Source organism: Dendrobates tinctorius, unplaced genomic scaffold (genome assembly GCF_039654945.1).
Source record: "Dendrobates tinctorius isolate UK_male_01 unplaced genomic scaffold, ASM3965494v1 ptg000019l, whole genome shotgun sequence".
NCBI lineage: Eukaryota > Metazoa > Chordata > Amphibia > Anura > Dendrobatidae > Dendrobates > Dendrobates tinctorius.
The window spans coordinates 46,034,605-46,058,763 of NW_027361687.1; the positions used below are offsets into that span (position 1 = coordinate 46,034,605).

Consider the following 24,159-nt stretch of genomic DNA (forward strand, 5'->3'; position numbering starts at 1 on the left):
TGAGCTGTATGCAGTAGTATAATCTTGGCACTATATGTCAGTATTAGGTGAGCTGTATGCAGTAGTATAATCTTGGCACTATACATATGTTAGTATTAGGTGAGCTGTATGCAGTAGTATAATCTTGGCACTATATGTCAGTATTAGGTGTGCTGTATGCAGTAGTATAATCTTGGCACTCTACGTATGTCAGTATTAGGTGAGCTGTATGCAGTAGTAAAATCTTGGCACTATATGTCAGTATTAGGTGAGCTGTATGCAGTAGTATAATCTTGGCACTATATGTCAGTATTAGGTGAGCTGTATGCAGTAGTATAATCTTGGCACTATATGTCAGTATTAGGTGAGCTGTATGCAGTAGTATAATCTTGGCACTATATGTCAGTATTAGGTGAGCTGTATGCAGTAGTATAATCTTGGCACTATATGTCAGTATTAGGTGAGCTGTATGCAGTAGTATAATCTTGGCACTATATGTCAGTATTAGGTGAGCTGTATGCAGTAGTATAATCTTGGCACTATACGTATGTTAGTATTAGGTGAGCTGTATGCAGTAGTATAATCTTGGCACTATATGTCAGTATTAGGTGTGCTGTATGCAGTAGTATAATCTTGGCACTATATGTCAGTATTAGGTGAGCTGTATGCAGTAGTATAATCTTGGTGCTATATGTCAGTATTAGGTGTGCTGTATGCAGTAGTATAATCTTGGCACTATACGTATTACGTATGTCAGTATTAGGTGAGCTGTATGCAGTAGTATAATCTTGGCACTATACGTGTTAGTATTAGGTGAGCTGTATGCAGTAGTATAATCTTGGCACTATATGTCAGTATTAGGTGAGCTGTATGCGGTAGTATAATCTTGGCACTATATGTCAGTATTAGGTGAGCTGTATGCAGTAGTATAATCTTGGCACTATACGTATGTTAGTATTAGGTGAGCTGTATGCAGTAGTATAATCTTGGCACTATATGTCAGTATTAGGTGTGCTGTATGCAGTAGTATAATCTTGGCACTATATGTCAGTATTAGGTGAGCTGTATGCAGTAGTATAATCTTGGCACTATATGTCAGTATTAGGTGTGCTGTATGCAGTAGTATAATCTTGGCACTATACGTATGTCAGTATTAGGTGAGCTGTATGCAGTAGTATAATCTTGGCACTATATGTCAGTATTAGGTGAGCTGTATGAAGTAGTATAATCTTGGCACTATACGTATGTTAGTATTAGGTGAGCTGTATGCAGTAGTATAATCTTGGCACTATATGTCAGTATTAGGTGTGCTGTATGCAGTAGTATAATCTTGGCACTATACGTATGTCAGTATTAGGTGAGCTGTATGCAGTAGTATAATCTTGGCACTATATGTCAGTATTAGGTGAGCTGTATGCAGTAGTATAATCTTGGCACTATACATATGTTAGTATTAGGTGAGCTGTATGCAGTAGTATAATCTTGGCACTATATGTCAGTATTAGGTGTGCTGTATGCAGTAGTATAATCTTGGCACTCTACGTATGTCAGTATTAGGTGAGCTGTATGCAGTAGTAAAATCTTGGCACTATATGTCAGTATTAGGTGAGCTGTATGCAGTAGTATAATCTTGGCACTATATGTCAGTATTAGGTGAGCTGTATGCAGTAGTATAATCTTGGCACTATATGTCAGTATTAGGTGAGCTGTATACAGTAGTATAATCTTGGCACTATATGTCAGTATTAGGTGAGCTGTATGCAGTAGTATAATCTTGGCACTATATGTCAGTATTAGGTGAGCTGTATGCAGTAGTATAATCTTGGTACTATATGTCAGTATTAGGTGAGCTGTATGCAGTAGTATAATCTTGGCACTATACGTATGTTAGTATTAGGTGAGCTGTATGCAGTAGTATAATCTTGGCACTATATGTCAGTATTAGGTGTGCTGTATGCAGTAGTATAATCTTGGCACTATATGTCAGTATTAGGTGAGCTGTATGCAGTAGTATAATCTTGGTGCTATATGTCAGTATTAGGTGTGCTGTATGCAGTAGTATAATCTTGGCACTATACGTATTACGTATGTCAGTATTAGGTGAGCTGTATGCAGTAGTATAATCTTGGCACTATACGTGTTAGTATTAGGTGAGCTGTATGCAGTAGTATAATCTTGGCACTATATGTCAGTATTAGGTGAGCTGTATGCGGTAGTATAATCTTGGCACTATATGTCAGTATTAGGTGAGCTGTATGCAGTAGTATAATCTTGGCACTATACGTATGTTAGTATTAGGTGAGCTGTATGCAGTAGTATAATCTTGGCACTATATGTCAGTATTAGGTGTGCTGTATGCAGTAGTATAATCTTGGCACTATATGTCAGTATTAGGTGAGCTGTATGCAGTAGTATAATCTTGGTGCTATATGTCAGTATTAGGTGTGCTGTATGCAGTAGTATAATCTTGGCACTATACGTATTAGGTATGTCAGTATTAGGTGAGCTGTATGCAGTAGTATAATCTTGGCACTATACGTGTTAGTATTAGGTGAGCTGTATGCAGTAGTATAATCTTGGCACTATATGTCAGTATTAGGTGAGCTGTATGCGGTAGTATAATCTTGGCACTATATGTCAGTATTAGGTGAGCTGTATGCAGTAGTATAATCTTGGCACTATACGTATGTTAGCATTAGGTGAGCTGTATGCAGTAGTGTAATCTTGGCACTATAAGTCAGTATTATGTGGGCTGTATCCAGTAGTGTAACCTTGGCACTATATGGCAGTATTATGTGGGCTGTTTTTGATGATCACAATAGCGCTGTATGTAACATTTTTCTCCATTAATATGATGGTCACTGCGGTGAACCTGACAATCCCCATAATAAGTGCCTGGCACTGTGTCATGGTTTCCATAATGGGTGCATCCATCATGTGGGACAATGGATTACTATGGGAAGCAGTGTTGCCTCCTATTTCTTTAGCTTTATCGGTTGCAGATCTCACTGTGGCATCCCTCAGATGACGGGAGATAATGGCGGTACTTGTGATTATAATGGCGGTACTTGTGATTATTTATTGTATCCTGATGTCGGATAAATGGAAAACTGCTCCACCAGAACAATGATGAGCCAAGTACACATTGGTTCAGCCTGCCCCCCTGTGGCCTTTGCAAGTAATGATCAGGCAATGTCCTGATGTAGCGGTTTTCTAGGGAGATGATCTGGACGGACCTCTTTTGTAAATCTGGTATCTGAGCGTCATAAAGTCTGCACCCCATCATTTACCACTTGCTGCATTAGTTGCATCATGACCTTTAGGGATGCTAATGAATACTCACTGTGTCACTGATTGCCAGGAAAAGCAATAAAGAGGGCAAGGGACTTCTGCGGCTGTGCAAGTGGCATATGGGTTGCAATCTTAAGAGACTTCTTACAGTGGTGTGATAATGCTGGCTGCATATCCTACACTGGGCTGTTCTGTAATGCAGTGATAAGCTCTTCTTATTTTGGTTGCTGTTGTGAGGCAGTGACCCCTCTTAGAGCTAGGGGGCGCTATATGTACTCAGGATACGCATGGAGGCATAACTGTGATGGTGAGACAGCGACTGGCGTTCTTGTAAATGGCCAGTATGTGTTGCAGAGGAGGTCCTCTGCGATGTAAGCCAGTAATGTTGCTCTGGGACTTGTAGTTCCACAAGTGTTTTAGTTTATAACGGGGCTTACAGGGTTAGTCGGAGAGCTGGGCGGGACTGGCTAACCACACATAGACCGCCCACCTAAGGGGGTGGTTACAGCTACATAATGTGACCAGGGTTTGGGTCACATGGTCAGTGTGTAAGGTCCTGGATGGCCTGTGTGTTGGAAGGTCCTGGGAGTAGGACCGGATTCCTGAATAGCACATGGAGAGACCATGAACCTGAAGGCCTGTTTTTTGGACAGACGTCCTGAATAGCACATGGAGAGGCTGTGGAGCTGGATGGTTGCTGTGTTGGAAGGTCCCATGAAGGGGACTGGATTCCTGAAGAGCACAGGGTGAGACCATGTGTGTGCAGAGTCTGTGACGGCTCTGTGTTGGGGAAGCTACGGACCTTCTGAGGGTCTGGACTGTCTAGAGTGCCCTTGTCCCAAGATATCTGCTGAGACTGTGATCCCAGTAAGGCAGTTTCCCCATGAGAGAGGCCAGATGAAGAAGTCAGCGTGTGGAGCAGGAGCTCCTGTAAGGTAACTCCAGACAAGGGGGTTATGGGCAGACAAGTATCTGTTATTGGAACAGACTGTTAGTGCCTATGATGTTCCATGGATGTTAATCAACTATGCGGTCACCCATGGTAACTGGACGGAGTATAGTCCAGCATGATTAGAGACTGCAACTTAATGTCGTACGTTTGGGCCTGTTGTGTTCCGTCGACATTAATGAACTGTTCAGCGTGTGGTCGCCCACGGTAACTGGACAAAAGTCCGATGTGTTTAGGGACTGTGAGTTAAGACGTGTACTAGGAAGTGCTATGGACTATGTATGTGATGTGTAACCTGGCGGTTTATGCTGAGTAAAAATAAATAGACTGTTTTGTGGAGAAAACGTGCCAGTGTGTCTTCATCCCGTTGCTAAGCGAGTGTCTTCCAACACATGCAGTAAGCTCTGTCTTACACTGTACAAATGTAATCTCCTCTCCACTAAGCTGTTGTGCAGTGATGAGCTCCTCAACCCCTGGGCTGCTGTGCAGTGATGAGCTCCTCAACCCCTGGGCTGCTGTGCAGTGATGAGCTCCTCAACCCCTGGGCTGCTGTGCAGTGATGAGCTCCTCAACCCCTGGGCTGCTGTGCAGTGATGAGCTCCTCAACCCCTGGGCTGCTGTGCAGTGATGAGCTCCTCAACCCCTGGGCTGCTGTGCAGTGATGAGCTCCTCAACCCCTGGGCTGCTGTGCAGTGATGAGCTCCTCAACCCCTGGGCTGCTGTGCAGTGATGAGCTCCTCAACCCCTGGGCTGCTGTGCAGTGATCAGTTTGTCCCCTCTGGGCTGCTGTGCCGTGCTAAGCTCCCCTCTTATGAGGTGGTGTGATTGACTGCTGGTCAGTATAATGTTTTCATTAATATCTTCTTCTTTTCAGGTGAAGCCGTGCAGATGTCCCCGCGGTGCAGACCAGACGCGGCCCCTTCTATGGACATTATTCGTCGTCCTCCTCCATTATGCAGTCTGTGACCATCTTCAGTGTTCAGAGGTGTGTATCCACCAACCGTGTGTATACTGTTGTGCTCAAAAGTTCACAAACCCCGGCAGAATTTTTGCTTTCTTGGCCTTTTTGTCAGAGAAAATAAATGATAACACCTTTTTCTCCACTCATGATTAGTGGTTGGGTGAAGCCATTTATTGTCAAACTTCTGTGTTTTCTCTTTTTAAATCCTAATGACAACCCAAAACATACCCCATTTCTTAATACCGTGTATTGCCCCCTCTAACATCAATGACAGCTTGAAGTCTTTTGTGGTAGCTGTGGATGAGGTTCTTTATTTTCTCAGATGGTAAAGCTGCCCACTCTCCTTGGCAAAATGCCTCCAGTTCGTGAAAAATCCTGGGCTGTCTAGCATGAACTACACGCTTGAGATCTCGCCAGAGTGGCTCAGTGATATTGAGGTCAAGAGACTGAGATGGCCACTCCAGAACCTTCACTTTGTTTTGCTGTAGCCAATGACAAGTCGACTTGGTCTTGTGTTTTGGATTGTTGTCATGTTGGAACGTCCAATTACGTCCCATGCGCAGCTTCCGGGCTGATTGCAAATTTGCCTCCAGTATTTGCTGATAACGTGCTGCATTCATTTTTCCTTCAACTTTGACCAAGTTTCCTGTGCCTTTGTAGCTCACACATCCCCCAAAACATCAGCGATCCACCTCCGTACTTTACAATAGGAATGGTGTTCCTTGTTGACCTTTCTCCAAATGTAACGTTTATGGTTGTGGCCAAAAAGTTCCATTTTGGTCTCATCACTCCAAATTACCTTGTCCTAGAAGTTTTAAGACTTGTCTCTGTTTTGTGTACTGTAGTCAAGATACTTTGTGGCATTTGCGCAGTAATGGCTTTCTTCTTGCGACTTGACCATGCAGCCCATTTTTCTTCAGGTGCCTCCTTAGGCTTCTTTTACACTTACCATGTTTTTGCTGGCAGTTTTTGCATCCCCAATAGATTTCTATGGAGCCACAAAATAGGCCCACAAAAATTAGGAGGAGCGCCATGTGCCGTATGGTCGTGAGGGCCATATTTGCAGCCGTGAAAAAAGATTGAACCTGCTCTATCTTTTTTCACGGCTTACGGACAACGGAAGTTTGTTTTTGCGGTGCACTGTGACTTCCAGTTTTGCGGAACGTCGGGGTTTTTTTTCCAATAATTTTTCCATAGTATTAGAAATCTGAAAAATGGCGATCTGCTAGTTTTTTGCAGTCTGTTATTGTGGCAGACCGTGAAAATTGCGACGATACGGCCCACAAAAAAGCCCGCAATAACGGGCCAGAAAAAACCTGGTAAGTGTAAAAGAAGCCTTATTGTGCATCTTGAGTCCAGTATTTCAGATGATGTTATTTTTGGGTTTTTCTTCGCGTCCCGAACAATTTTCCTGCCAGTTGTGGATGAAATTTTTGTTGGTGTACCTGACCGTGGTTTTGTTTTTACAGATCTCATGATTTTCCATTTGTTAATCACGGTTTGAACGCTGTTGACTGCCATTTTCAATTCCTTGGATATCTTTTTGTATCCCTTTCCTGTTTTTTACATTTCAACTACCTTTTCCCGTAGATCCGTTGACAATTCTTTTGCTTTCCTCATGAATCACAATCCAGAAATGTCAGTGGCTGGATGAAAGATGCAAGAGTCTGTCTGGATCCCAGAAACTCACTCAGCTTTTATGCACACACGCTGATTACAAGCACACAGGTTACAGGTGAGGATGTGACTTTAGTAGCCATTCAAACCCATTTGTGTCACCTTTTGTGCAAGTTATCAGGCCAAAATCACCAGGGTCATTTGGATGTTTTGAGTTGTCATTATCATTTAAAAAGAGAAAACACAGTAGTTTGACAATAAATGGCTTCACCCAACCACTAACCGTGAGTGGAGAAAAAAGTTTAGTGTTATCATTCATATTCTCTGAAAAAAGGCTAAGAAAGAAAAATTTCTGCTGGGGTATGTAAACCTTTGAGCACAACTGTAAGCAGCCACAGCCCCGCCCCCGCTGATTACATCACTCAGAAGGGTTGTGGCTTATATTTACCCAGTGTAATTCCTGCTATTTTCCTAACAGCCTCTGGCGTGTACAAGATGAATGACTCTGAGGTGTTTGGTGCTGGGCCCTACATGGTGCGGGGCCACAAGCAGCGCTGCATGTCTGCTCTGGAGCCTCATGTCCCAAGCGAACTGGAACTTCAGGAACTCCAGGAGGAGCAGGACAGGTTCCTGGGGGTCCCAATGAGACGATACGGCCCCATGAGGTGCTCGGCCCATGTCCGGGACTCCTTCCGAAGACACAGCTGGGAGCCGGGGAAGCGGCTTCAGGAGGAGGAGGCACAATATGACAGGTACTCGGCTCCTGCCACGTCCCCGGGAGGGGGAATAACCCTGTATTAACCAATAAAGTGCAGGTGGCACAGAGCAGTACTCCTCTTCTGACACTAGGGGCCATGACCCTGAGAAAGTCACTGGTATCTTCCGTCTGCTCGCACTTCTGCAAACACAACTTCTGCAGGAAACGTTCAAGATGGAAGATAGCCGTCACTTCACCCGCTGGGCCAGGTTGCTGACCGTCACACAGGCCTGCAGCCAGTCCTCTGAGTGGTACGTGGGGCGGAGGGTTCCCAGGCCATCAGTATAGGGGCCGAAGACCCTCTTTCACTTCTTGATAGGAGGAAGCTGGTGGTTTCATCTGAGACGAGAAGAAATAAATCGCCTTGTATTTCATTCCTATGATTGAAGCTGTACGCTCCGCTCGACATCACTACTTTCCTCACTACTTTCCCATCATCTTCCCACACCTCATCATCACTGTTATCTAATTACAGCCTCAGTTTTAAGGGCCTGGACCCTGAGGAGATGGAGGAGAATTTGGACTACAACCGAGACCCCCGCCGGACCCCTATCATTCGCAGTACCGATGAGCTGGAGTCTCTGCTATCGATTCGAGGCGAAGACGCGGAGGTGACACAAGAGGTAAAAATGAGTGATCCTCAATAGCCAACACATTCTGACTTTAATCAGATAATCAGAGCTGCAGTCACAATCCTTAGAGCTTCAGAGCTAAACTCTCCCAGCATTTTCCAGCTTGTTCTGCTTCAGCATTGATCACATTGATTTGCATTTTGACATCTTTACGCCCGGCTTTATTAGGGATATGATAGAGGAGTCACCACAAGTGACTAGCAGACTTGTGATTTCTGCTCTGAATGTGATTCATTATGAGACATTAAGTTCCTGGGTACTAATGATCATGGTTTCTTCATGGAGGCGTTACCAATCCCATAATAGTCCATTAGTAAGACCAAGTGCCCCAAAAAAATCCCGAACCCAAAGAGTAGACACTTTTTCTGCCTCATAATATGTGCACACGTAGATTTTGGTCCTGCGGATTTTTCCTCGTGGATTTGGAAAAATCCGCAGGTAAATTCTCAGGTCAAAAGACCTGCGGTGTACCTGCGGATTAGCCTGCGGTTTAGCCCTGCGGTTTCACACCTCTACAATGGAGAAGGTGTGAAACCGCAGCGGAATCTGCACAAAGAATTGACATGCTGCGGAATTGAACCCGCAGCAAATCCGCGCGGAAAAATCCGCAACATGTGCACAGCGTTTTCCAGATTACCATTGAAAACAATGGTACTGTACAACGCAGCTAAATCTGCTGCGGACCCACAGAGCCTGAAACGCTGCGGATCCGCAGCAGAATCCGCACCGTGTGCACATGGCCTTAGACCCACGTTCTGCTACTGCTGGGAGGCTGATAATATGCCTCTCACTGTTCAAGGGTCTCCATCCCGGCCCTGGCCTACTGTCGGCTAATGTGCCCTTTCCCTTACCCTACAGGAACACGCCAAGAGGCTCCAGGAATACCTGTCACATGTCTTCCGCTACAGTCCCTTGTCCAAGTCTGTGTCCATGACGGGAATTGACGGTGAGCAGAACAAGAGAAGGGTACTGTAGGTCTGGTGGGTGGGGCAGGGTCCCCCCCATATATAAATATCCCACACCCCCTCAGCGTTTCGCTTTCCTCTCACAATCAGTAACACATAATTACACCCTTCTATAATGAGTACCATTCGCTGCCATGGAAAGTACCAGGATCTTTCCTCTTTGCGATTAGTCACCGTCTAGAGCCACCTAAGAAGTGCCCCCAATGTCACCCACAATGAACTGCATACAGTGTGAACCCCGATCATCACCCACCTTGGTCTTGGTTTTTCTGACAGAAGCAGTGTGCAGCTCTAGGTGTAATTCTCATATACTCCACTAGGGGGAGAGACAGTCCCACGAATGGCACATAGTCTGTGCCCCTGAGATAATAACAAGTACAGTAACCTCACATGATAGTGGCACTATATCCCCATCATAGGCTTAGATACACCAACTCAGCAGACACAGCAGCACACGATTGGATTAGATACAGTGGCTTCATGGCAGAAGATATGTGCACATCTCCAGTGGGGGTTTTTTTATCTCTGGATAATCCTTGGATATTAGTGATATTTAGCTTTGGTCTCAGGTGTGAAATGTCTCAGACTTATCCTTTAAAATTCCGGGTAAGTGCCTAAAATATGGGATTTGGTCTCTTCACAGATGTGGTCCTGCATTCACACCGAAATCACTTGGGAAATGGGTAAGTGACTAGCAATCCTCTTACACACCTGTATCAGTGCTGGGAGTATCACCACCCAGAAAAGTGGAAATGGCCTTTCTATTTAAAATTAGGGTCCACTATTCGTTCTTCATTCACTGTAACATACAGTACATGGCCAAATACTATGGATGACCCCCTGCTCAAACGTGAGGTAATATAGAGTATAACTACTATAATACTGTCCCTATATACAAGAATATAACTACTATAATACTGCCCCCTATGTACAAGAATATAACTACTATAATACTGCCCCCTATGTACAAGAATATAATTACTATTACACTGTTCCTATGGATAAGAATAAAACTACTATAATACTGCTCCTATGTACAAGAATATAACTACTATAATACTGATCAGTATGTACAAGGATGTAACTAATATAATACTGCTCCCTATGTACAAGAATATAACTACCCTAATACTACCCCTATGTACAAGAATATAACTACTATAATACTGTCCCTATGTACAAGAATATAACTACTATAATACTGCCCCCTATGTACAAGAATATAACTACTATAATGCTGTCTCCTATGTACAAGAATATAACTACTATAATACTGCCCCTATGTACAAAAATATAACTACTATAATGCTGCTCCTATGTACAAGAATATAAGTACTATAATACTGCTCCCTATATACAAGAATATAACTACTATAATACTGCCCCCTATGTACAAGAATATAACTACTATAATACTGCCCCCTATGTACAAGAATATAATTACTATTACACTGTTGCTATGGACAAGAATAAAACTACTATAATACTGCTCCTATGTACAAGAATATAATTACTATAACACTATAGTTATAATACTATAGTACTATAATACTGCCCAGTATGTACAAGAATATAACTACTATAATACTGCTCCTATGTACAAGAATATAACTACTATAATACTGATCAGTATGTACAAGGATGTAACTAATATAATACTGCTCCCTATGTACAAGAATATAACTACCCTAATACTACCCCTATGTACAAGAATATAACTACTATAATACTGCCCCCTATGTACAAGAATATAACTACTATAATACTGTCCCTATGTACAAGAATATAACTACTATAATACTGCCCCCTATGTACAAGAATATAACTACTATAATGCTGTCTCCTATGTACAAGAATATAACTACTATAATACTGCCCCTATGTACAAGAATATAACTACTATAATGCTGCTCCTATGTACAAGAATATAAGTACTATAATACTGCTCCCTATATACAAGAATATAACTACTATAATACTGCCCCCTATGTACAAGAATATAACTACTATAATACTGCCCCCTATGTACAAGAATATAATTACTATTACACTGTTCCTATGGACAAGAATAAAACTACTATAATACTGCTCCTATGTACAAGAATATAATTACTATAACACTATAGTTATAATACTATAGTACTATAATACTGCCCAGTATGTACAAGAATATAACTACTATAATACTGCTCCTATGTACAAGAATATAACTACTATAATACTGATCAGTATGTACAAGGATGTAACTAATATAATACTGCTCCCTATGTACAAGAATATAACTACCCTAATACTACCCCTATGTACAAGAATATAACTACTATAATACTGCCCCCTATGTACAAGAATATAACTACTATAATAATGCCCCCTATGTACAAGAATATAACTACTATAATACTGTCCCCTATGTACAAGAATATAACTACTATAATACTGTCCCTATGTACAAGAATATAACTACTATAATACTGCTCATATGGACAAGAATATAACTACTATAATACTGCCCCCTATGTACAAGAATATAACTACTATAATACTGCTCCTTTGTACAAGAATATAACTACTATAATACTGCCCCCTATGTACAAGAATATAACTACTATAATACTGTCCCCTATGTACAAGAATATAACTACTATAATACTGTCCCTATGTACAAGAATATAACTACTATAATACTGCTCATATGGACAAGAATATAACTACTATGATACTGCCCCCTATGTACAAGAATATAACTACTATAATACTGCTCCTTTGTACAAGAATATAACTACTATAATACTGCCACTATGTACAAGAATATAACTACTATAATACTGCCCCCTATGTACAAGAATATAACTACTATAATACTGCTCATATGGACAAGAATATAACTACTATAATACTGTCCCTATGTACAAGAATATAACTACTATAATACTGCTCATATGGACAAGAATATAACTACTATAATACTGCCCCCTATGTACAAGAATATAACTACTATAATACTGTCCCCTATGTACAAGAATATAACTACTATAATACTGTCCCTATGTACAAAAATATAGCTACTATAATACTGCTCATATGGACAAGAATATAACTACTATAATACTGCTCCTTTGTACAAGAATATAACTACTATAATACTACCCCTATGTACAAGAATATAACTACTATAATACTGCCCCCTATGTACAAGAATATAACTACTATAATACTGCCCCCTATGTACAAGAATATAACTACTATAATACTGCTCATATGGACAAGAATATAACTACTATAATACTGTCCCTATGTACAAGAATATAACTACTATAATACTGCTCATATGGACAAGAATATAACTACTATAATACTGTCCCTATGTACAAGAATATAACTACTATAATACTGCTCCTATGTACAAGAATATAACTACTATAATACTGTCCCTATGTACAAGAATATAACTACTATAATACTGCTCATATGGACAAGAATATAACTACTATAATACTGCCCCCTATGTACAAGAATATAACTACTATAATACTGCTCCTTTGTACAAGAATATAACTACTATAATACTGCCCCCTATGTACAAGAATATAACTACTATAATACCGCCCCCTATGTACAAGAATATAACTACTATAATACTGCTCATATGGACAAGAATATAACTACTATAATACTGCCCCCTATGTACAAGAATATAACTACTATAATACTGTCCCCTATGTACAAGAATATAACTACTATAATACTGTCCCTATGTACAAGAATATAACTACTATAATACTGCTCATATGGACAAGAATATAACTACTATAATACTGCCCCCTATGTACAAGAATATAACTACTATAATACTGCTCCTTTGTACAAGAATATAACTACTATAATACTGCCACTATGTACAAGAATATAACTACTATAATACTGCCCCCTATGTACAAGAATATAACTACTATAATACTGCTCATATGGACAAGAATATAACTACTATAATACTGTCCCTATGTACAAGAATATAACTACTATAATACTGCTCATATGGACAAGAATATAACTACTATAATACTGCCCCCTATGTACAAGAATATAACTACTATAATACTGTCCCCTATGTACAAGAATATAACTACTATAATACTGTCCCTATGTACAAAAATATAACTACTATAATACTGCTCATATGGACAAGAATATAACTACTATAATACTGCTCCTTTGTGCAAGAATATAACTACTATAATACTACCCCTATGTACAAGAATATAACTACTATAATACTGCCCCCTATGTACAAGAATATAACTACTATAATACTGCCCCCTATGTACAAGAATATAACTACTATAATACTGCTCATATGGACAAGAATATAACTACTATAATACTGTCCCTATGTACAAGAATATAACTACTATAATACTGCTCATATGGACAAGAATATAACTACTATAATACTGTCCCTATGTACAAGAATATAACTACTATAATACTGCTCCTATGTACAAGAATATAACTACTATAATACTGTCCCTATGTACAAGAATATAACTACTATAATACTGCTCATATGGACAAGAATATAACTACTATAATACGGCTACTATATACAAGAATATGTTACATATCAGACACAATCTATGTATTCATTAGTACTTGGCGCAGATGTCTGACCATGTGCCTGAACTTTCCCAATTTCCCCTGTCCCGTAGTGTCCACCATGCTGGGGGTGATTCCTTCCAATGTAACAATGACTATTCTTGTGTGTGCAGACTGAGTGCTGTCAGCTGCGGGGAATTTGATGTCTTGGAGACGGATGAGAAGGAGAACAGGAACAAGGAGGAGTCGCGATTTGAGCGGACACTTAGTTTCATCAGGAAGATTTCAGGAGGGAAAAGCAAGGTAGGAAAAGTCAAAGTAAAACTAATCTTAAAGGGTCTTTGTACACCAAGTGACGGAAACACTTGAGGGTACAGGACACTTACTCCACTGCTTGAAGAGTCACCACATTATCATTAATGCAAAGGGTCCCCCTCTAATGCTGCATACATTGGGGGAAGCCCAGGCTCCAGGGTGTACACACAGGAGGTCTCAGTGTGGTGGTCCAGCCTGCTCTGTGGTGGCTCCCTCCTCTTTTTTTTTTCTACCAGAGGTATTGAGGGAGAGTTGCATCAGCCGCTACACATAGATGTGGCATTTCCTGCCAGAGCAGAAGTGAGGCCAGAGCAAGACTCATGACTCTCTGCGCGTTCCACAACTACCACGACCCGAGCCCTAACAACACAGTCCGGGGTCTACACATGTTTTTCTAGGGGGAGAGTAAGAACATGTAATAGTCTGCATGATATATATGTGTGTGTCTCCCAGGAGGTGGAGGAGCGATGTTCTGCAGAGGTGTAATAATCTGCAGGATATATCACTATGTGTCTGTCAGGAGGTGGAGGAGTGATGTTCTGCAGAGAGATCAGTGGTGTAATAATCTGCAAATATATCACTATGTATCTGTCAGGAGGAGGAGGAGCAATGTTCTGCAGAGAGGTTGGTGATGAAATAATCTGCAGGATATATCACTATGTATCTGTCAGGAGGTGGAGGAGTGATGTTCTGCAGAGGTCAGTGGTGTAATAATCTGCAGGATATATCACTGTGTATCTGTCAGGAGGTGGAGGAGCGATGTTCTGCAGAGAGATCAGTGGTGTAATAATCTGCAGGATATATCACTATGTATCTGTCAGGAGGTGGAGGAGCGATGTTCTGCACAGAGGTCAGTCGTGTAATAATCTGCAGGGTATATCACTATGTATCTGTCAGGAGGTGGAGGAGCGATGTTCTGCACAGAGGTCAGTCGTGTAATAATCTGCAGGGTATATCACTATGTATCTGTCAGGAGGTGGAGGAGCGATGTTCTGCAGAGGTCAGTGGTGTAATAATCTGCAGGGTATATCACTATGTATCTGTCAGGAGGTGGAGGAGCGATGTTCTGCAGAGAGGTCAGTGGTGTAATAATCTGCAGGATATATCACTATGTATCTGTCAGGAGGTGGAGGAGCGATGTTCTGCAGAGAGGTCAGTAGTGTAATTGCAGGATATATCAGGAGGTGGAGGAGCGATGTTCTGCAGATAGGTCGTTGGTGTAATTGCTGTATATATCACTATGTATCTGTCAGGAGGTGGAGGAGCGATGTTCTGCAGAGAGGTCAGTGGTGTAATAATCTTCAGGATTTATCACTGTGTATCTGTCAGGAGGTGGAGGAGCGATGTACTGCAGAGAGGTCGGTGGTGTAATAATCTGCAGGATATATCACTATGTATCTGTCAGGAGGTGGAGGAGCGATGTTCTGCAGAGAGGTCAGTGGTGTAATAATCTGCAGGATATATCACTATGTATCTGTCAGGAGGTGAAGGAGCGATGTTCTGCAGAGAGGTCAGTGGTGTAATAATCTGCAGGATATATCACTATGTATCTGTCAGGAGGTGGAGGAGCGATGTTCTGCAGAGAGGTCAGTAGTGTAATTGCAGGATATATCAGGAGGTGGAGGAGCGATGTTCTGCAGAGAGGTCGTTGGTGTAATTGCAGTATATATCACTATGTATCTGTCAGGAGGTGGAGGAGCGATGCTCTGCTGAGAGGTAAGTGGTGTAATAATCTGCAGGATATATCACTATGTATCTGTCAGGAGGTGAAGGAGCGATGTTCTGCAGAGAGGTCAGTGGTGTAATAATCTGCAGGATATATCACTATGTATCTGTCAGGAGGTGGAGGAGCGATGTTTTGCAGAGAGGTCAATGGTGTAATAATCTGCAGGATATATCACTATGTATCTGTCAGTAGGCGGAGGAGCGATGTTCTGCAGAGGTGAGTGGTGTAATAATCTGCAGGATATATCACTATGTATCTGTCAGGAGGTGGAGGAGCGATGTTCTGCAGAGAGGTCAGTAGTGTAATTGCAGGATATATCAGGAGGTGGAGGAGCGATGTTCTGCAGAGAGGTCGTTGGTGTAATTGCAGTATATATCACTATGTATCTGTCAGGAGGTGGAGGAGTGATGTTCTGCAGAGAGGTCGGTGGTGTAATAATCTTCAGGATATATCACTATGTATCTGTCAGGAGGTGGAGGAGCGATGTTCTGCAGAGAGGTCAGTGGTGTAATAATCTGCAGGATATATCACTATGTATCTCTCAGGAGGTGGAGGAGCGATGTTCTGAAGAGAGGTCAGTGGTGTAATAATCTGCAGGATATATCACTGTGTATCTGTCAGGAGGTGGAAGAGCGATGTTCTGCAGAGAGGTCAGTGGTGTAATAATCTGCAGGATATATCACTATGTATCTGTCAGGAGGTGGAGGAGCGATGTTCTGCAGAGAGGTCAGTGGTGTAATAATCTGCAGGATATATCACTATGTATCTGTCAGGAGGTGGAGGAGTCATGTTCTGCAGAGAGGTCGGTGGTGTAATAATCTTCAGGATATATCACTATGTATCTGTCAGGAGGTGGAGGAGCGATGTTCTGCAGAGAGGTCAGTGGTGTAATAATCTGCAGGATATATCACTATGTATCTCTCAGGAGGTGGAGGAGCGATGTTCTGAAGAGAGGTCAGTGGTGTAATAATCTGCAGGATATATCACTGTGTATCTGTCAGGAGGTGGAAGAGCGATGTTCTGCAGAGAGGTCAGTGGTGTAATAATCTGCAGGATATATCACTATGTATCTGTCAGGAGGTGGAGGAGCGATGTTCTGCAGAGAGGTCAGTGGTGTAATAATCTGCAGGATATATCACTATGTATCTGTCAGGAGGTGGAGGAGCGATGTTCTGCACAGAGGTCAGTCGTGTAATAATCTGCAGGGTATATCACTATGTATCTGTCAGGAGGTGGAGGAGCGATGTTCTGCACAGAGGTCAGTCGTGTAATAATCTGCAGGGTATATCACTATGTATCTGTCAGGAGGTGGAGGAGCGATGTTCTGCAGAGAGGTCAGTGGTGTAATAATCTGCAGGATATATCACTATGTATCTGTCAGGAGGTGGAGGAGCGATGTTCTGCAGAGAGGTCAGTGGTGTAATAATCTGCAGGATATATCACTATGTGTCTGTCAGGAGGTGGAGGAGCGATGTTCTGTGTATTTGACATGTAATAGGATCATTGTAGTTTCTCTGTGCTTTTCTGTGCAGACTATTACTTCTGCTATCTTTTTGTTCAGTGCTTATGAGAAAGTAGTAGAAATGGCCCATCTAATATCTGATGATGGACAACTCCCCCTTCTTCCATCTCTGGTCCCCACACCATCTATCTCCTAAGAACAGTTGCCGGGAGGAAGCAGATCAGGGGGACAAAGGACGTGACTGATTTCCTGCAGGACTAGATGACAAACTGAATAAAAGCCATCTACCCAGACGGTCACATCACTGATATCCTGCTCGCATCCTACACCAAATTGTACAGGACTTTCCAGAATGTGACAACTGAGCTGTGTATCTAATCCTATCCTGTGTGATAATGTCTGCTGAGCCGTGTATCTAATGATATCCTGTGTGATACTGAATGCTGAGCTGTGTATCTAATCCCATGTGTGATACTGACTGCTGAGCTGTGTATCTAATCCTATCCTGTATGATACTACCTGCTGAGCTCTGTATCTAATCCTATCCTGTGGGATACTGTCTGAACCGTGTATCTAATCCTATCCTGTATGATACTGACTGATGAGCCGTGTATCTAATCCTATCCTGTGTGATACTGAATGCTGAGCTGTGTATCTAATCCCATGTGTGATACTGACTGCTGAGCTATGTATCTAATCCTCTCCTGTGTGCTACTGTCTGCTGAGCCGTGTATCTAATCCTATCCTGTGTGATACTGTCTGCTGAGCTGTGTATCTAATCCTATCCTGTGTGATACTGACTGCTGAGCCATGTATCTAATCCTATCCTGTGTGATACTGACTGCTGAGCCATGTATCTAATTCTCTCCTCTGATATTTTCTGCTGAGCTCTGTATCTAATCCTATCCTGTGGGATACTGTCTGAACCGTGTATCTATCTAATCCTATCCTCCGTGATATTTTCTGCTGAGCTGTGTATCTAATCCTCTCCTGTGTGATACTGCCTGCTGAGCTGTGTATCTAATTCTATCCTGTGTGATAATGACTGCTGAGCCGTGTATCTAATCCTATCCTGTGTGATACTGACTGCTGAGCTGTGTATCTAATCCTATCCTGTGTGATACTGACTGCTGAGCTGTGTATCTAATCCTATCCTGTGTGATACTGACTGCTGAGCTGTGTATCTAATCCTATCCTGTGTGATACTGACTGCTGAGCTGTGTATCTAATCCTAATCTGTATAATACTGACTGCAGAGCCGTGTATCTAATCCTTTCCTGTGTGATACTGCCTGCTGAGCCGTGTATCTAATCCTATCCTGTGTGATACTGACTGCTGAGCCATGTATCTAATCCTATCCTGTGTGATACTGACTGCTGAGCAGTGTATCTAATCCTATCCTGTGTGATACTGAATGCTGAGCCGTGTATCTAATCCTATCCTGTGTGATACTGCCTGCTGAGCCGTGTATCTAATCCTATCCTGTGTGATACTGACTGCTGAGCTGTGTATCTAATCCTATCCTGTGTGATACTGACTGCTGAGCCGTGTATCTAATCCTATCCTGTGTGATACTGACTGCTGAGCCGTGTATCTAATCCTATCCTGTGTGATACTGTCTGCTGAGCCGTGTATCTAATCCTATCCTGTGTGATACTGACTGCTGAGCCATGTATGTAATCCTATCCTGTGTGATACTGCCTGCTGAGCTGTGTATCTAATCCTATCCTGTGTGATACTGACTGCTGAGCTGTGTATCTAATCCCATGTGTGATACTGTCTGCTCAGCCATGTATCCAATCCCATGTGTGATGTTGTCTGCTGAGCTGTGTGGATTTTGTGTGGTTTGGCACACTGGTCGTGAGTGGCTCCTGTGTCCTTATGGGTGATGCTCCCCATGTGTGAAGATTTGGGATGCAGTATGATTACAGCTCTGCCTAGGATTAGACTTTTTGGTTGCACCAGTCCATAATTACAGAGATTGTAGAGAAATACTCCCTTCCCCCAGTGATTCCCCTCCCCCAATATTTTCCATTACAATAGAGCATCTCCTCCTGGTTACCTGTCACCTTCTCCTAGTGTACATCACACTGGGTGCGAGGTGATGACAGAGTCTGTACTGATGTCTGGCGTGTACTACCCTCTAATTGCTGTGTTTTTCCTGCTTTATTTCAGTATTTTCAGGACACAGACGCATTTCACAACTTCTTGATCTGATATTTATGTAAAGCTGGTACATAATACTGCAGTATATGTGATAGTGCTATAAAGCTGCTACATAATACCTCACTATTCGTGATACTTCTATAAAGCTGCTACATAATGCCTCACTATATGTGATATTTCTATAAAGCTGCTACATAATGCCTCACTATATGTGATACAGTCATGACCAAAAGTATTGACACCAATGCAATTCTGTCAGATAATACTCAGTTTCTTCCTGAAAATGATTGCAAACACAAATTCTTTGGTATTATTATCTTCATTTAATATGTCTTAAATGAAAAAACACAAAAAGAATTGTCCTAAAGCCAAATGGATATAATTCCACACCAAACATAAAAAATAGGGTGGACAAAAGTATTGGCACTGTTTGAAAAATCATGTGATGCTTCTCTAATTTGTGTAATTAACAGCACATGTAACTTACCTGTGGCACCTAACAGGTGTTGGCAATAACTAAATCACACTTGCAGCCAGTTAACATGGATTAAAGTTGACTCAACCTCTGTCCTGTGTCCTTGTGTGTACCACATTGAGCATGGAGAAAAGAAAAAAGACCAAAGAACTGTCTGAGGACTTGAGAAACCAAATTGTGAGGAAGCATGAGCAATCTCAAGGCTACAAGTCCATCTCCAAAGACCTGAATGTTCCTGTATCTACCGTGTGCAGTGTCATCAAGAAGTTTAAAGCCCATGGCACTGTGGCTTACCTCCCTAGATGTGGACGGAAAAGAAAAATTGACAAGAGATTTCAACGCAAGATTGTGCTGATGTTGGATAAAGAACCTCGACTAACATCCAAACAAGTTCAAGCTGCCCTGCAGTCCGAGGGTACAACGGTGTCAACTCGTACTATCCGTCGGCGTCTGAATGAAAAAGGACTGTATGGTAGGAGACCCAGGAAGACCCCACTTCTTACCCCGAGACATAAAAAAGCCAGGCTGGAGTTTGCCAAAACTTACCTGAAAAAGCCTAAAACATTTTGGAAGAATGTTCTCTGGTCAGATGAGACAAAAGTAGAGCTTTTAGGGCAAAAGCATCAACATAGAGTTTACAGGAGAAAAAAGAGGCATTCAAAGAAAAGTACACGGTTCCTACAGTCAAACATGGCGGAGGTTCCCTGATGTTTTGGGGTTGCTTTGCTGCCTCTGGCACTGGACTGCTTGACCATGTGCATGGCATTATGAAGTCTGAAGACTACCAACAAATTTTGCAGCATAATGTAGGGCCCAGTGTGAGAAAGCTGGGTCTCCCTCAGAGGTCATGGGTCTTCCAGCAGGACAATGACCCAAAACACACTTCAAAAAGCACTAGAAAATGGTTTGAGAGAAAGCACTGGAGACTTCTAAGGTGGCCAGCAATGAGTCCAGACATGAATCCCATAGAACACCTGTGGAGAGATCTAAAAATGGCAGTTTGGAGAAGGCACCCTTCTCATATCAGGGACCTGGAGCAGTTTGCCAAAGAATAATGGTCTAAAATTCCAGCAGAGCATTGTAAGAAACTCATTGATGGTTACCGGAAGCGGTTGGTCGCAGTTATTTTGGCTAAAGGTTGTGCAACCAAGTATTAGGCTGAGGGTGCCAATACTTTTGTCCGGCCCATTTTTGGAGTTTTGTGTGAAATGATCAATGTTTTGCTTTTTGCTTCATTCTCTTTTGTGTTTTTTTCATTTAAGACAAATTAAATGAAGATAATAATACCAAAGAATTTGTGTTTGCAATCATTTTCAGGAAGAAACTGAATATTATCTAACAGAATTGCAGGGGTGTCAATACTTTTGGTCATGACTGTATGTCTATAAAGCTGCTACATAAAGCCTCACTTTATGTGATATTTCTATAAAGCTGGTACATAATGCCTCACTATATGTGATATTTCTATAAAGCTGCTACATAATGCCTCACTATATGTGATATGTCTATAAAGCTGCTACATAATACCTCACTATATGTGACACTTCTATAAAGCTGGCACATAATGCCTCACTATATGTGATACTTCTATAAAGCTGGTACATAATGCCTCACTATATGTAATATTTCTATAAAGCTGGTACATAATGCCTCACTATATGTGACACTTCTATAAAGCTGCTACATAATGCCTCACTATATGTGATATTTCTATAAAGCTGCTACATAATGCCTCACTAGGTGATATTTCTATAAAGCTGCTACATAATGCCTCACTATATGTGATACTTCTATAAAGCTGGTACATAATACCTCACTATATGTGACATTTCTATAAAGCTGGCACATAATGCCTCACTATATGTGACACGTCTATAAAGCTGCTACATAATGCCTCACTATGTGATATTTCTATAAAGCTGCTACATAATGCCTCACTATATGTGATATTTCTATAACGCTGCTACACAATGCCTCACTATACAGTTGTGGCCAAAAGTATTGACACCCCTGCAATTCTGTTAGATAATACTGTTTCTTCCTGAAAATGATTGCAAACACAAATTCTTTGGTATTATTATCTTCATTTTATTTGTCTTAAATGAAAAAAACACAAAAGAGAATGAAGCACAAAACATTGATCATTTTACACAACACTTCAAAAATGGGCCAGACAAAAGTATTGGCACCCTCAGCCTAATACTTGGTTTGCACAACCTTTAGCCAAAATAACTGCAACCAACCGCTTCCGGTAACCATCAATGAGTTTCTTACAATGCTCTGCTGGAATTTTAGACCATTCTTCTTTGGCAAACTGCTCCAGGTCCCTGATATTTGAAGGGTGCCTTCTCCAAACTGCCATTTTTAGATCTCTCCACAGGTGTTCTATGGGATTCAGGTCTGGACTCATTGCTGGCCACCTTAGAAGTCTCCAGTGCTTTCTCTCAAACCATTTTCTAGTGCTTTTTGAAGTTTGTTTTGGGTCATTGTCCTGGTGGAAGACCCATGACCTCTGAGGGAGACCCAGCTTTCTCACACTGGGCCCTACATTATGCTGCAAAATTTGTTGGTAGTCTTCAGACTTCATAATACCATGCAAACGGTCAAGCAGTCCAGTGCCAGAGGCAGCAAAGCAACCCCAAAACATCAGGGAACCTCCGCCATATTTGACTGTAGGGACCGTGTTCTTTTCTTTGAATGCCTCTTTTTTTCTCCTGCAAACTCTATGTTGATGCCTTTGCCCCAGAAGCTCTACTTTTGTCTCATCTGACCAGAGAACATTCCTCCAAAACGTTTTAGGCTTTTTCAGATAAGTTTTGGCAAACTCCAGCCTGGCTTTTTTATATCTCGGGGTAAGAAGTGGGGTCTTCCTGGGTCTCCTACCATACAGTCCTTTTTCATTCAGATGCCGACGGATAGTACAGGTTGACACTGTTGTACCCTCGGACTGCAGGGCAGCTTGAACTTGTTTAGATGTTAGTCGAGGTTCTTTATCCAACATCCGCACAATCTTGTGTTGAAATCTCTTGTCAATTTTTCTTTTACGTCCACATCTAGGGAGGTTAGTCACAGTGCCATGGACTTTAAACTTCTTTATGACACTGCGCACGGTAGACACAGGAACATTCAGGTCTTTGGAGATGAACTTGTAGCCTTGAGATTGCTCATGCTTCCTCACAATTTGGTTTCTCAAGTCCTCAGACAGTTCTTTGGTCTTCTTTCTTTTCTCCATGCTCAATGTGGTACACACAAGGACACAGGACAGAGGTTGAGTCAACTTTAATCCATGTCAACTGGCTGCAAGTGTGATTTAGTTATTGCCAACACCTGTTAGGTGCCACAGGTAAGTTACAGGTGCTGTTAATTACACAATTTAGTGAAGCATCACATGATTTTTCGAACAGTGCCAATACTTTTGTCCACCCTCTTTTTTATGTTTGGTGTGGAATTATATCCAATTTGGCTTTAGGACAATTCTTTTTGTGTTTTTTCATTTAAGACAAATTAAATGAAGATAATAATACCAAAGAATTTGTGTTTGCAATCATTTTCAGGAAGAAACTGAGTATTAGCTGACAGAATTGCAGGGGTGTCAATACTTTTGGCCACAACTGTATGTGATACTTCTATAATAATATAATATAATTCTTTAATAATTCTATAATCCTGGTACGTAATACCGCACTATATGTGATAGTGCTGTCTGCTACATAATGCCTCACTATATGTGACACTTCTATAAAGCTGGTACATAATACCTCAGTATATGTGATACTTCTATAAAGCTGGTACATAATACCTCACTATATGTGATACTTCTATAAAGCTGGTACATAATACCTCACTATATGTGATACTTCTATAAAGCTGGTACATAATACCTCACTATATGTGATACTTCTATAAAGCTGGTACATAATACCTCACTATATGTGACACTTCTATAAAGCTGGTACATAATGCCTCACTATATGTGACACTTCTATAAAGCTGCTACATAATGCCTCACTATATGTGACACTTCTATAAAGCTGGTACATAATACCTCACTATGTGACACTTCTATAAAGCTGGTACATAATGCCTCACTATATGTGACACTTCTATAAAGCTGGTACATAATGCCTCACTATATGTGACACTTCTATAAAGCTGGTACATAATACCTCACTATATGTGATACTTCTATAAAGCTGGTACATAATGCCTCACTATATGTGACACTTCTATAAAGCTGGTACATAATACCTCACTATATGTGACACTTCTAT

At 41.5% G+C, this 24,159-nt stretch overlaps 1 protein-coding gene across 5 annotated transcripts in view; it reads left to right on the forward strand.

Moving 5' to 3' along the window:
• ARHGEF2 (Rho/Rac guanine nucleotide exchange factor 2) overlaps positions 1-24,159 on the forward strand; it is a 151,250-nt gene that overhangs the window by 45,537 nt on the left and 81,554 nt on the right. The window contains exons 1-8 of one of the 5 annotated variants that reach the window (XM_073566941.1): positions 3,855-4,016; positions 5,094-5,204; positions 6,815-6,915; positions 7,276-7,549; positions 8,030-8,177; positions 9,045-9,132; positions 9,795-9,834; positions 13,918-14,047. In XM_073566941.1, the coding sequence (XP_073423042.1) occupies positions 5,173-5,204; positions 6,815-6,915; positions 7,276-7,549; positions 8,030-8,177; positions 9,045-9,132; positions 9,795-9,834; positions 13,918-14,047 (813 nt within the window). In that variant the 5' untranslated portion in view covers positions 3,855-4,016; positions 5,094-5,172. Of the gene's footprint in view, positions 1-3,854; positions 4,017-5,093; positions 5,205-6,770; positions 6,916-7,275; positions 7,550-7,713; positions 7,806-8,029; positions 8,178-9,044; positions 9,133-9,794; positions 9,835-13,917; positions 14,048-24,159 lie in introns of those variants that run through there. The other 4 variants (XM_073566942.1, XM_073566940.1, XM_073566943.1 and 1 more) reach the window with 4 other exon arrangements.